Here is a 13,916-nt window from a genome sequence, read left to right as displayed (position 1 = left end):
TTCTGGATTTCTTCCTTGTATTGTATCAATTCTTCCATATGTTATTGAAAGAGGCTGTGATGCATTCTAGAGCCTTGTTCTTCAAACTGTGATCCTTGGAAATTTCCAGGCGGTCTGCCAAAAATTTCTCCCAATCATGTAGCAGCTACATGATTTGGGCGATATGTTGTTGCAGGGCGAGTGGGACATTGCAGGCGACAATGTAACACCCAAAGTATAGGTGAAGTGCGTGGCCCTCGAATGCCAGTATTGTGTCAGCTGGCCTGTCGACAACATGTCACAAAAATTCTTATTTTATTGTGTTGTGGTATTTCGGAAAACAAGTTATTTCTTTCATAAAATTTGAAACCCTACAAAATGGAGACAAACATTTTGTCTCCATTTTGCTGTTTGACAAAAAAAAGTCAAACAGAAAAAACCTTTTAACCTTCTTTAGTAGAGGCAAGGACAATATTTAGGAGAAAAGTAGTGATGGTACTGAAAGTATGCCAAGTACTAGTGCTTCAAGAAGAAACAAATATGTTGATACTTCGGAATGTGCAATACAAACCAAAAAAAGAAAAGGAAACTTTGTTAGGCGTTTCGACAAGGACTATTTAAAGTCTGGTTTCATTGTAGTCCCTGACAGTGAACTATCGCCACAGCCTTTGTGTGTAATATGTTCTGAAATTCTGTCAAATGATGCTACGAAACCTTCCAAACTTGCTCGTCATTTGCATTCGAAGCATAGAGATTTTATTGATAAGCGACTGGACTTTTTTCAAAGATTACATGACCAGATGAAAAGTCAGAAACGTAAAATGAAAATGATGATGACTAGTGACAAGTCTCTGCTTAGAGCGTCTTATTTAGTTGCTCTTTGAATAGTTAAAATGAAAAAATCATTTACTATCGGTGAGGAGTTAGTAAAGCCTTGCATCTTAGATGTCATACGAGAAATTTTGGGTCCTCAAACCACTAAAAAACTGAAGGCTATATCGCTTTCGGACACCACCATTCAGAGGAGAATTATTGATATGGCCACCGATATTGAAAAGCAAGTTGTAGAGGAGATAAAGAAATAGAGATGTTTTGTGATTCAACTTTGTTTCGTGAGATATAGTGAAGATGAAGACTTAAGGGAAGAACTTCTTTGTTGCCTTGACTTACCTGGACAGACCACTAGTTCAGAGATATTTAATGCTCAATGGGTATTTTCAAGCGCGCAGGGCTTAGACTGGAGAAAATGCATTGGAGTGTGTGTACAGACGGTGCTGCGAGCATGACTGGACGTCGCTCCGGAGTAGTTGTGAAAATAAATGAAGTCGCACACCCAGAAGTTTTGTCCACTCACTGTATGATCCACCTGGAGAACCTAGCAGCAGAAACTTTCTACTGAACTAAATACTGTGATGAATGACGTGGTGAAGATCATTAATGAAATTTGTAGTTGAGCTATGAACTCCAGGCTGTTCACGACACTGTGTGTGTGAGAGAGTATGGACTCGCACCACCATCTCCTTCTCCATGCAGAAGTGAGGTGGTTATCGAGAGGAAGGGTTCTTGCACACCTTTTCGAACTGAGGGAAGAAGTAAAGCAGCTTCTGCGAGAGCGAAAATCTGACCTAGTAGAGCCTTTGCTGAATGAGGAATGGATGGCTAAGCTTATGTATATGGCGGACATATTTAGCTTTCTTAACGAACTTAATATTTCTCTTCTGGGGTCTTGTACAAATATTTTTACACTGAGAAATAAAATCGATGCGTTCAAAAAGAAGCTGGCTCTTTGAGATAATCACATACAAGAGGAAGATACAAAAATGTTTCTATTTTTGGGAGAATTTTTTGATTACTACTGATGTCAACAAGAAAGTCATAATCAACATAATAAGTCAGCATTTAAGGGTGTTAGCTGAAAACTTTAATAATTATTTCCCTGAAAATGAGGATCTTCGTAAAGGTAATCTGGATTAATAATCCCTTCTTGTAAGATATAAAATCATGCGCACTTGATCCTAATGAAAAAGAAAAGCTGATCGAGTTGTCTTCTGATGTCACTCTGGTGTCCAGACATAAAATGCAGTCGTTGCCTCAATTTTGGATATCACTCGAAAAAGAATATTCATCTCTGAGTTATAAAGCTATCAAATTGTTGGTCGTTTTTTCGACTTCCTGTTTGTGTGAAAAGACTTTTTCAGCCATGTCAGTAATAAACAGAGAAATCGAATGGATGTTATTGCAGCGATTCATCTATCACTCCAGCCATGTATATCAAATTTTGTAACCTCTGAGCAGCAGCAGATTTCGCACTAGCTAAAAATTGTAATTTTATAACATTGGATTTAATAAACAAAATACTGTCTACATTGGTTTATGTCTCTGTCTTAGCCATCAGCCGGTCTGCAGGTGTAAAAAGGTTGAAGAATGCTGTAGCGACTTACACAGAAAGAAGAAATCCAGATAGAAGAGCATAATCCCGAATTCATTTATTAAGTGCAGAATTCATCTAAAAGGCTCCAACTGGCATTGATAATGAGCGAGCACAACTACAACATCCTGGAAGTGCTCAGACGATTGGATGAATGAAAGGATTTTTTGATTTTTTCTGAATTCATTATGGTTAATGCCTTTTAAAGGTGCTTCCCAAACTTATGGATGCCAAGGCCCCCTCCTGAAAAATTAAAATATTTCATGGCCCCCATAGAAAAAAATCATAATATAGACATATTAATATACAAACTTATTTAATACTGACCATTTACAAACAAACTTACATTATAGCCTACCAGTTTTGCCAGCAAACTGTTTGGCTTTTTCAAGGCGTTTACGGAAAGACATAAAAACTAGTAAATGCAAATTGAAAGGAACATAAAAAACGTTGTAAACCAACTAGTAGCTAAGGTTACACATTCGCGTGACATAGAGGACTTATTGTTCTTATACATTATCAACCATGCATGTTTGTTGTAAGCATGTGATGTGATTACAGGCTAGCTGTATTCAGTTCAGATTGATTTAGAGAGAGAGGATCAGGTTTTTCCATGAACTCTTTAGGATTGCACTCTGATTTCTGTTGAGATTTCTGCCGGTTATTAACACTATTGTGGCTTCCTTGAATAAACGATGTCTGTAGTCATCATCCAGATATGGCATGGAGCTGTTTTGCCACTCTATCGTGTGGTTAGATGTACAGAAATGATGTACGTCTAACCACGTCATGTTTTTTTTTGTCTGATTTCTAAACTCCATGAAGTTTAGAAAACATCGGACAAACTTCATGGAGTTCAGAAATCAGACAAAAAGAACATGTTGGTGATGTAAACCACAACAGAAGTATCTCTTCCGGCTTAGCACATCATTTCTGTATGTCTAACCACACGATAGAGTGGCAAAACAGCTCCATGCCATATCTGGATGATGACTACAGACATCGTTTATTCAAGGAAGCCACAATAGTGTTAATAACTGGCAGAAACCTCAACAGAAATCAGGATGTAATCCTAAACAGTTCGTGGAAAAACCTGATCCTCTCTCTAAATCAATCTGAATTACAGCTAGCCAGTAATCAGATTACACGTTTACAACAAACATGCATGCATGATAATGAATAAGAACAATAAGTCCTCTCTGTCATGCAAATGTGTAACCTTAGCTACTAGTTGGTTTACAACCTTTTTTTATGTTCCTTTCAATTTGCATTTACTAGTTTTTGTCTTTCCGTAAACACCTTGAAAAAGCCAGACAGTTTCTGGCAAAACTGGTAGGCTATAATGTAAGTTTGTATCTTAATTATAAAATGACCAAATATGTTTAGTTTAAATAGACATATATTATTATAATATTTATTGTATTTATATTCAAGATTTTGCGTTTGTAATCTTTTTTGTGTTTCTTGTCAATACCCTTGAAATGAAACTTATATGAATAAGCATACATTTACTAATATTCATTAATTGCCGAAATACATGAAGCAAAATTTGTGAACCAAACACCAATGTGTGATTTGTTCCATTTGAAATATAAAAAAAAGAACAAAAAAGAAATAATAAAAATTAAACACGTTTCTTTTAAGATTAAAAAAAAAAGTCTACTTAGTCTTAAAACATTTTAAATTTGTTTCATTATTTCACGGCTCCCTTGAGGGCCGTGAAATAATGAAAACTTCCCAGTTTGGGAAACGCTGCTTTAAAGGACCAAGTTCAGACCTGAAGACAAGACTTCCTTCACCAGCTTCCCTTATACTACTACTACAATCCCCCCCCCCCCCCTCCAAGCTTAGATTCTCTTGCTAACCCATCAGCATTTGCTGGGCTTTCTCTCTCTCTTTTACTGTCTCCCTTTCTGCATAAATAGCAGTATGGATTGCTTAACTGGGAATCTAGTTAACCTGGGAAAATACCTCTACTTGCCTTTAAGACACATAGAGAATTAAGTAGGGCTTTTGACCTAGTGGCCATTCCTCACCTTCTCACCATGCATCTCATTATTAGATATCAACCTGTATAATTAATGAGTAAGAGCTAGCAATTCCATACTTAGCAGAACAAATTGTATTCTGTATGGAATAAAACCAAAATCAAAAATGGTGATATGAGCAGTGAATAGACAGTTATTGGAACCAATTCAAACTTATTGTTAGTAGAATTATAGCTACCATCAACATGAGAAGCATCTATTGTAAAAGAAGTGAAACGAGTTGAAAAAAATTAGAGAAATACTTTGTTGTAATAATTAATGTTACTAAAAGTCTAAAACATTTGAGAAAGTGCTAAGTAGTAACTACAAGATACATTATTTTATAAATAATGATCAGGGAAAGGAGAGAGTAGTTACTATTAGCAACACTGAACCCAAAGATAAAAGTTCCATGGCAGATACTTTCAAGTAGAATAATAAGGGAAAATTTCAAAATGGGTAATTAGATAGAAAGACTTATTTGTGCATAATCATAGTCCCACAGCAAGTTTACTATAGAAGTACAGGAATTTTTCATGCCTCTAGAAAGGACATATGACATAAAGTTACTTGTTAGAGATTTGAACAGAAAATTAGGAAATGAACATCAGGCATATGTAAATACTTTGGGAAGTGTAAAGTTCATATTAATGGCAAGCACCCACTGGGTTTCTGTTTGTGACATGGACTAGTTATTACTCTCACCATGTTTTAACATAAATTCATGTGCTGTGAACACACAAGAAATACAGGGTGTTCGGGATAAATTTGACAGTTTCGTAAGGAAAAAGAAAATCTTCTTTGTATCTATTAAATTTAATGAATTGACAAAAAAACATTACAGGCAGAGTTAATTACAATACTATCAACAAGATTTACTCAAAATAACCACCATTAGCATCGATCACAGCTTCAATTCTGCTTCGGAACCTCGAACAAGCTGATGCTACAGTCTCCCTGGGAAGGGCCGCAAAAACTGTTTTAATTTTATCCATTAACTGGGCTTTTGTATTACTGGAAGTGCGATTGGTGTCTTTTTCAACTGCGCCCCATACAAAATAATCCATGGGGTTAAGGTCTGGGGAGTTTGGAGGCCAAACATTTGGACTGGTGAAGTCGTAGAAATTTTCAGACAACCATTTTTGACTTTTCCCAGAGGTGTGGCAAGGGGCCGAATCCTGCTGCCATACATACGGCCTACCATTGGCTACCCTTGTTATCCAGGGCTTGACTACAGTTAGCAACTCCACGAACAAAGCCCGAATTCTAATGCCAGGGTTCTTCAACACCTGTTCCTGCAGATTTGCGAGGAATTCTGCTGTACGAACGCAATCAGATCGTCTGCTAGGGATCTTTCTTCTTGCTACATCCTCGTAGTCACCATTGCAAGTCTCTAGTTCATGCCTGATTGTTTTTACTGTATTCAGGGAGCATTGGGCAGCAGTCGTAATATCCTTATTTTGATGGCGGGCACGAATCATCATGATACAAGTTATTCTCTTCCATGATTCAGGTGGGTTCCAGCTATCCATCCTTTCTGACATCTTGTATATGAATGAAGAAGGGTCCAAACTTTTAAATGAAGAGAAGTGTGTGTTAATACATGTAACTTACGGAAAAATATAATTAATTATAAATATGTCAAATTTATCCCGAACACCTTGTAAGTCTTGTTGGCTGTGTTGTTATCAATAGCAATATCTTGAGATTTGCTCAAGACACAATGGAATACAGGAAAATTGAAGTTATAATAATGAACTTATAATAAGTTCATCTCTACCTCATTTTTCTTACTACTTTGCATGTTGATGGACTTTGCTTAATTCTGTGTGGCACACATAGTTTCCTAGCTAAAGTGCATAGCAAAAACTAAGCAATGAAACAAACTCAACAGAATAAGCACAAAGTCAATCAACATGCAAATTAGTAACAGAAAAGTGGCAGAGATGAAATTATAATAGGTATTACTGAGATGAGGAAGATGAAAAGAAGTAGAGATGAAATTATAATAGATATTACTGAGATGAGGAAGAATAAATCATCTGACATCATTCTAAAAACTCTAAAGAAATTATAAGATAATTTATCTGTGCAGCAGGGATCAGTGAAATGAGAGTGAATACACTATTTCAGGATCTAGATCTTTTCTTTTTTATTACGTAGCTCCCACTCACAAAAGGTTGCAGACTTATAGTAAGTTAGTATTGTGTGTGAGATAAGGATTTTCTGTTTTTTTACTAAGTTCATATATTTATTTTTCTTTCTTTTCCTTTCTTTTCTTTTTTTTAACGTAGTCAAGAAATGCTGTTCTAAAGATTAAACATAGAACTTTTACAAGATGCTTACTGGAAGCATGAAGTATCCTCCAACAAGGGTTATAGTAGTTTCACACAAAGCATTAAAGTTTATCTTCCATCAGTGAGGGCAGCCTTTTCAAATCAAAGATTCAATACTCAAAAAGGAGTTCTAATTTTTCCATCTTAGCCACATGATTTGCTAATTGCCAACCATTTCAATCAGTCTCTCTCTAAGGTTTGGTTTTTTTTTTTTAATGATATAATTTTTTTTTCAATAATTTTGAACAGTTGAGCCTAATGTTATGCAACTTTGAAGTTTCTGAAAACTTTTATGTATTTTTCTCTTAAATGACACTCATTTTTATCCCATCCAAAAACTAAATAGTGATCACTTCCTCTTTCAAATTTCCTGTATTCGATTGTATCTTGAGCCAGTCTCAAGAATAATAACACAGTCAACAAGACACAGTACTTGTATGTTCATTGCATGTGAATTTATGTTAAAACATGGTGAGAGTAACTAGTCCATGCCACAAACAGAAACCCAGTGGGTACTAATATGAACTTGATACTTTTCTCCAAAACTTCCCAAAGTATTTACATATGCCTGATGTTCATTACCTACTTTTCTGTTCAGATCTCTAACAAGTAGCTTTATGTCATATGTCCTTTCTAGTGGCATGAAAAATTCCTCTACTTCTATAGTAAAACTTGCTGTGAGACTATAATTATGCGAATAATTCTTACTAATTACCAATTTTAAAATTTTCCCTGGCAAAATCAGTGGTTTGTATGACTATGTAGTGCCTGAACACCAACATTTTATCCAATTATTTTGTACAATGAAATGTATAGTGAATATAGAATGCTATTTGGCTAACCAAGTCTTTAAATGGTCAGCCAATTTTTTCAATACCGAAGTAGATAACCTGTTAATGGGGAACAGATTGGAAAGTGAGTAGCTTGTTCCATATTCCCTATTAGCTATGTAAATATCCCAACTGTGTCAGTTATCTGGCTTTGAACCTAAGTGATCCATTTTAAGTTCTGTTTACTCCTAATGGAAACAAAGTAGTGCTTCAAAGACTTTTGAAAAATGGATATCTTAATGTTAAATAACATTAATCATTTCAGTTTGATTTGAAATATTATTGTTTTCTATAGAGCTGAATCTGAAGGACTGTATGAACAGCTCCCAATGGATAGCAGTCATGGTCCAGATGATGAACCCATCTCACCAACAAGTTATAATGATGGTCCTCCTCTTAGTCCTAGTGATGACAGTGAGTTGTATGCCAGTGTATTTAATCAGGAAAATGGTGAACATTTGGTAAAACCAAGTCAGATCAAAAATCGAAGAAGTCTTCAGGCAGGTGAGTTCGCATAGTATTTGTTTTACAGGTAATACTTGTTTGAACACTGTTAACATCAGCAGAATGGTACAAGTACCAGTGGATGCAAATTGAGTGAAAAGGTCATTTATTATTGTTATTCATATTTAATGCTTTGAATATCTGGCCATTTAAACCAGCTGCTAGGTAGCTGAATATGAATAATCTAGTATTTGGCATACAGAACTTTGTTGCCAACTACAAGGTAAATCTTACCAGATAAAAGTATTTCAAATGAGGAATACGAAGCTTGGTGTAGTAAGCGTAGTGAAATTGGACTAAATACTTTGTAAAACGAATAAATGAGAGAAGTAGCATTGACAGACTTGTGGGGGGGGGGGGATGCAACATTGGACTTTCTATTAAATGATTTTGGAGTTTGTATGTCTACATTATCGGTTTAAAAATTTTATACCCCTGTTCAAGGGGAGTGCTGAGCTCATTAGAAGCAAGCAGGACCAAGGCTGCACTAACATCATTTTCAGCTACCATAAGCTATTTTTATTTTAATAGATGTGAAATTATTTTTCTTCAGGAGTCAAGTGACACTGGTTTATCTTTTACTGAAAAAAATTTCATAGCTATTGTAACAAAGGTGAAAATGTAACAGGAATTATATATTTTGAAGGGAGAGTACAAGGGTGGTCTGAAAAGTTCTCGGCCTAAGAATGAAAAAATGAATTTATAATTTCAAAATTATTTTTATTTTTCAACATAATCTCCCTTAAGACTAATACATTTATTCCAGCGATGCTCCAGCCATTATCCCATCCCTATAGTGGTTTTCAGTGAGATCTGTAAAATACCCCTCTACAGCTGCAATCACTTCTTAATTCAAAGAAAAACACTAACCAGCAAGGAAGAGTTTTAGTTTTGGGAAGAGAGAGAAGTCAGAGGAAGCCAAATCTGGGGAATAGGGTGAATGTTTCTACAATTCGTAGTGCAGATCCCTTAATTTTCCCATTTGCCAAAACACTTTTATGGGCATGTGTATTGTCCTGATGAAAGATGATTTTTTTCTTCTGCAAACTGGGTCTTTTCTCACAATTTTTTTCATCTAGTCTGGTTAAAAGATTGGAATAATATTCCCTGGTTATTGTTTTACCCTTTTCAAGATAATTAATAAACAAGATGCCATGACCTTTCCTACTGATGGAACCGACTTTGTTCACTTTGGCACTGAACAACCGGCTTCTGTCCACTGTTTGGATTCTGGTGTGTAATGGTGAATCCAAGTCTCATCCATAGTAATAAATTGATGCACAAAATCAGTTTTATTCTTGTTAAAATGCTCCAAGCACTGTTCAGAGATTTTCATGTGAGTGCGTTTTTGATCTGCTGTGGGCAAACGCGCCACCCATCTTGCACAATCTTTTTCATATGCAATTCTTCATGCAAAATATACCATACATGTTCTTTTATAATGCCTACAGTCTCAGCAATTTCATGCACTTTGACTCGCCGGTCATCGAATACCATATCATGCACTCGATCAATGATTTCTGGTGGTGTTACACTTTTTTGGACGTCCTTGACATGGATTATCTTCAAGGCTGGTATGGCCACGTTTAAACTCAGCAGCCCATTTCTTAATTGCCCAAAACAAAGGAGAAGAATGCCCATAAACTTCGAATGAATTTCTTTTGGCGTTAAATCTTCTTTTACAAAGAATTTTATAACCACATGGTACTCAATTTTATCCATTTCAAGGGATACAGACAACACTTTCGCTTCAGACAGTTCTATAAAACAAACTACTTGATAGAACGACTTGCAATTTCACATGGATGCTTATGACAGATGTACCAACTTAGAAAAAAAATCTTGCCAATAGTGTTGCCATCTATGTTTGAGGCCGAGAACCTTTCAGGCTACCCTCATACAACATTTTGTGCCTAAAGCCATTTGATAAAATAGGCCTGCAATGGTTGATGTGTTTCGGACAGTTTTTTGGTGTTGAATCCTTTCTGATGAGTAGATATCATCATTTTATATCATAATCTTTTGAAACAATACAGAAAGATTTAAACTGATACAGATTTAACATTATATTCAGCGAATATTTAATAAGTACTGAAATTTAAAAAAAAAAAAAAGCATGTATTTATAACCATCTCATTAGCATATCATATGTATGTCATTTTATTTATCACATAATGAGGGTTCCTTAGATTATTCTAAACATAGACTCAAAATAATGCTATCTCAACTTATGTGGCCTTTGAAAAGTTAGGAATGATATGTAAAAATTATTATATTGCATTTTATTCAGTATAAGCACAGTCTGTTGAATATTAATCTTCCTGGGAATTTTTTTGCTGGAATTCCTCCTCCATTTAAAGAATTGGATGGGATAGTAAACTAATTTTATTGTTTACTCGACTAGTTTTGTGAAAATCTTTTGTCTCTCATTATCTGGAGAATTCCATGAATAAACTAAAAACACAGGTAATAAGAGCTAAATAATTGAAATATTTGAACATGAATAACAATGGGAAAATGTGCATTTGCTATGATGTGTACTGGTTTGAGGACTACTATATATACTACTGGTAACTACATGTGTGTGTGTGTTTTGTGATGAAGTAAAGATCAGAATTGATGTTAATTCATCCCTTTGCACATCCCGTTTTTTGCACTGTAAAGGACTTTCATCATTTGCTTATTCTTTGAACACTCTTGGGGGGAAAAAAAAATCTGTAATGTATGTGGAGCATTTTTTTTGTTTGTTTGTTTGTTGACACAATATGTGATGTTTTGTTTCAGTTGTCAGGAGAGGTATGCCAATTTGACCACTTCAAGGATGTTGAGAACCAAAGAAAACGCAAATCAGGAGTCAAATTTGCACACCTCTCCCGACCTGCTTGTCTGTCCATTATAGGTAGACACAACTACAGCTAATCGTTTAGACATCTGTTTTTTTAAGAGTCAAATGGGGAAGTTTTGGAGGTTTCAGCTGATTAGAGATCTTATTGATGGGATAGAAGCCAACTTTACATTTTGTTGCTGTAGCATCCTTACTATGTTTCTGCTGGTATGTTACTCCACAATTAAAGAACTGGATTTGATGGTAAACTAATATTACTAATTACTTAATGTTGATGATGAAAGTCCTTTACGAATAATGTGCATATTTGCTCATGGGTTAATAGGCTGCTGTATAATACTAGTAACTTACATGTGTGTTATGAAGAATTAAAGAAGACCAGACCAGATGTAAATTCATCCCTTGTTTGTTGTTGCAATGTAAAGGACATACATCATTTCAGCTGATTTTCTTAATTCTTTTGAAAAAGAAATCTGTAATCTATGTGAAGCATTTTTGTTTATTGCCATAATACTTGATGTTTTGTTTTAATTGTATGTGCTGCCAGTTCTGATTTGTTTTCTTTTGTTCTCGACATCCTTCAAGTGTTCAAATTAGCATACCTCTCTTGTTTCCTTATCTGTCCTATGAAGTGTAAACCACATCTACAACTGATCTCATAGACACCTGGTTCTTAAAGGTGCAGATGAGAAAAGGTTTTGGAGGTTTCATGTGATTAGAGATCTTGTTGATGTGGTAGAAGGCAACCTTTAAACTTTTTGATGCAGCATCCTTGATCTGTTATCTGTGAGTGATTTTAAATTGCTTGGGAAGAAGTCAACAGACACCATAATGTAAAGAACAAACAGCCATGGTGATCACATAATAACATGTAGGACCTCCTTTCATTACGATGACTGTAGCAGTCCTTCAAGACATACTTTCAGAAGCATACAATAGTGATCAGTTGGAATTTTGGATCAATCAACACATTGAATGCAGAATTTTTTGAAACAACAGGAACATGAATCTGCACAGAATGTTCAGATACCTCTCAGAGTTCACTGTTTGTGACACCACAATAGACATTGAGGCCAAATCAAGAAAAATTGGACCATACCATCACGTTGCCTCCTCTGAATTTCATAGTTGGGGCTAAGCAGTCTGGTAACAGGAATTCACTGGGCATCACACCCATCCATCTGCTCGGTAGAGGTTGTGGTGTGATTCATCATTCCTTACACATGTCCTGCTGTATACGCTGCATATAGATTCTAGTAACTTGGGGTTTGCATATTCCAGTTCTACCATGGAAACCCATGCTGCCTTGGTTCTGAATGTTTTTGTGCAGATTCATGTTCCTGTTGTTGCAAAAAATTCTGCATTCAATGTGTTGATTGATGAATGGTGGATTTTATATATTATTAAAACAATCTTACATTTTGAACAGTATACCAAAGTGACAGTGATTTGATAAACCATTATTCTACTGGCCTGACCTTAGTAGGGAAAAAAATAAAATAAAAAACTGCATCAAAGCTATATCCTATTTATAACCTTATCAGAGAACAAATTCATATCGATACTTTTAATACAGTTAAATTTTTGGCCTAATCAATAATTTAACATGATTGTTTGTTGTATTACAACTACGACCCTAGATTACTATAATCCTAATTATAATTAACTCTTAGACAAAAAGGTGATGTGGGCAGAATATGTGCCATCCACATTCTTGGGACCGGCCTGGTTGGTGAAGTGGTTAGCATATCTGCTCGCTAGTCAAGAGGCTGTGGTTTCAAATCCTGCCAAGGGCATGGATGTTTGCGATTGTCTTACTGACTGTTTACCATATGCGCTGCTGTAACCTGTGTATGAGATCAGAAGAACTGAAGCAGTAGTCGGACCATGGAAAGAGAAATAGAAATCCCAGAGGCCTTCCAGTGGGTACCCTTGTAGTACCAAACGACAGGAGAATGTGACTGGTTGAAGGTTGTTGTTGTGTGGCAAAAGAAATGTATGAGGTTATGGTCTGAGTTAGCAAGAGGAGAACTGACAACCACAGTATACCTGGAAGGAGAGCTTGTTTGGAAGAAGTCAAGTGTGTTGGCAAATTGGAGGGGATTGTCAGGTATTCTGGTATAAAGAATGATGATTTGCAATAGGCCATTGATGATGGCAGACACTTCAGCATCCCTGCTTGTTTGGTCGGTGAAACTAGAGAAGGGATGCCAGTGTGAGTTGTGGACATTGAGGTCCCCAAGAAGGATGACCTCACTTGGGGTATTTCAACTGCTGAAAGTTGAGTTTTAGGGAGAGGTAGTTGAAGAGGTCAGAGTGGTTGACAGAATTTGGAGAGCAGCAGAAAGAGCATATGAGGTTGGTTTGGTAGAGAAATTTTGAGCCAAAGCAGATCAAACAGTGGGGGATTCAAGGATGTACAGTCTCTGCCATGGTATGTTGGTTCTGATGAATGCACACGTGCAGCCCTTGTGGCAGAAAGAGTTGTGTAATGTGTAGTTGAGGTAGATAGTTGGGGGTTGGTTCTGATAGGAATAGTACTTCTGGTTTAGATGCCTGTAGGTGGAGCTGCACATAATTTTTTCCTGTGCATGTCAGAATTGAGGTAGGTGAACCTCTTGTCCACTTGCTTCAATTCTGACATGAGTCTGTCACATAAACAACTGCAAAAATTTCACCTGGATGAGACCTTTGCAAAGTGATCATTCAGCAAAACTATTTCTTTTGTTTCTATCAACTTCCAACCATCAGCATTGATTAAAGTCATCCTTCCATAATCATTTTCCCTCTTACATGATGAATGCAAGTGCCACCCTTGTGGCAAGAGGGAAATTGAGATGGACAGTGGCTGTTGAGATTGCTAGTTGGGTTTCTGCTAGAATTAGTACTTCTGGCTTAGATGACTGTAGGTGGCTTCAGGATTTGAACGAACAAATATTGCTGCAGCCACTTCAGGTCTCTCATAAG

At 36.2% G+C, this 13,916-nt stretch overlaps 1 protein-coding gene across 11 annotated transcripts in view; it reads left to right on the top strand.

The window, feature by feature from the left end:
- RhoGAPp190 (Rho GTPase-activating protein 190) overlaps positions 1-13,916 on the top strand; it is a 723,033-nt gene that overhangs the window by 380,322 nt on the left and 328,795 nt on the right. For all 11 annotated transcript variants that reach the window (XM_090410500.1, XM_090410505.1, XM_090410503.1 and 8 more), the window contains one exon: positions 7,896-8,104. In XM_090410500.1, the coding sequence (XP_090266626.1) occupies positions 7,896-8,104 (209 nt within the window). The remainder of the gene's footprint in view (positions 1-7,895; positions 8,105-13,916) is intronic.

Source organism: Typopeltis vanoorti, chromosome 20 (genome assembly GCF_054136105.1).
Source record: "Typopeltis vanoorti isolate ZY-2024b chromosome 20, IOZ_Tvanoo_1.0, whole genome shotgun sequence".
Classification (NCBI taxonomy): Eukaryota; Metazoa; Arthropoda; class Arachnida; order Uropygi; family Thelyphonidae; genus Typopeltis; species Typopeltis vanoorti.
This window is presented reverse-complemented; position numbering and strand designations above follow the sequence as displayed.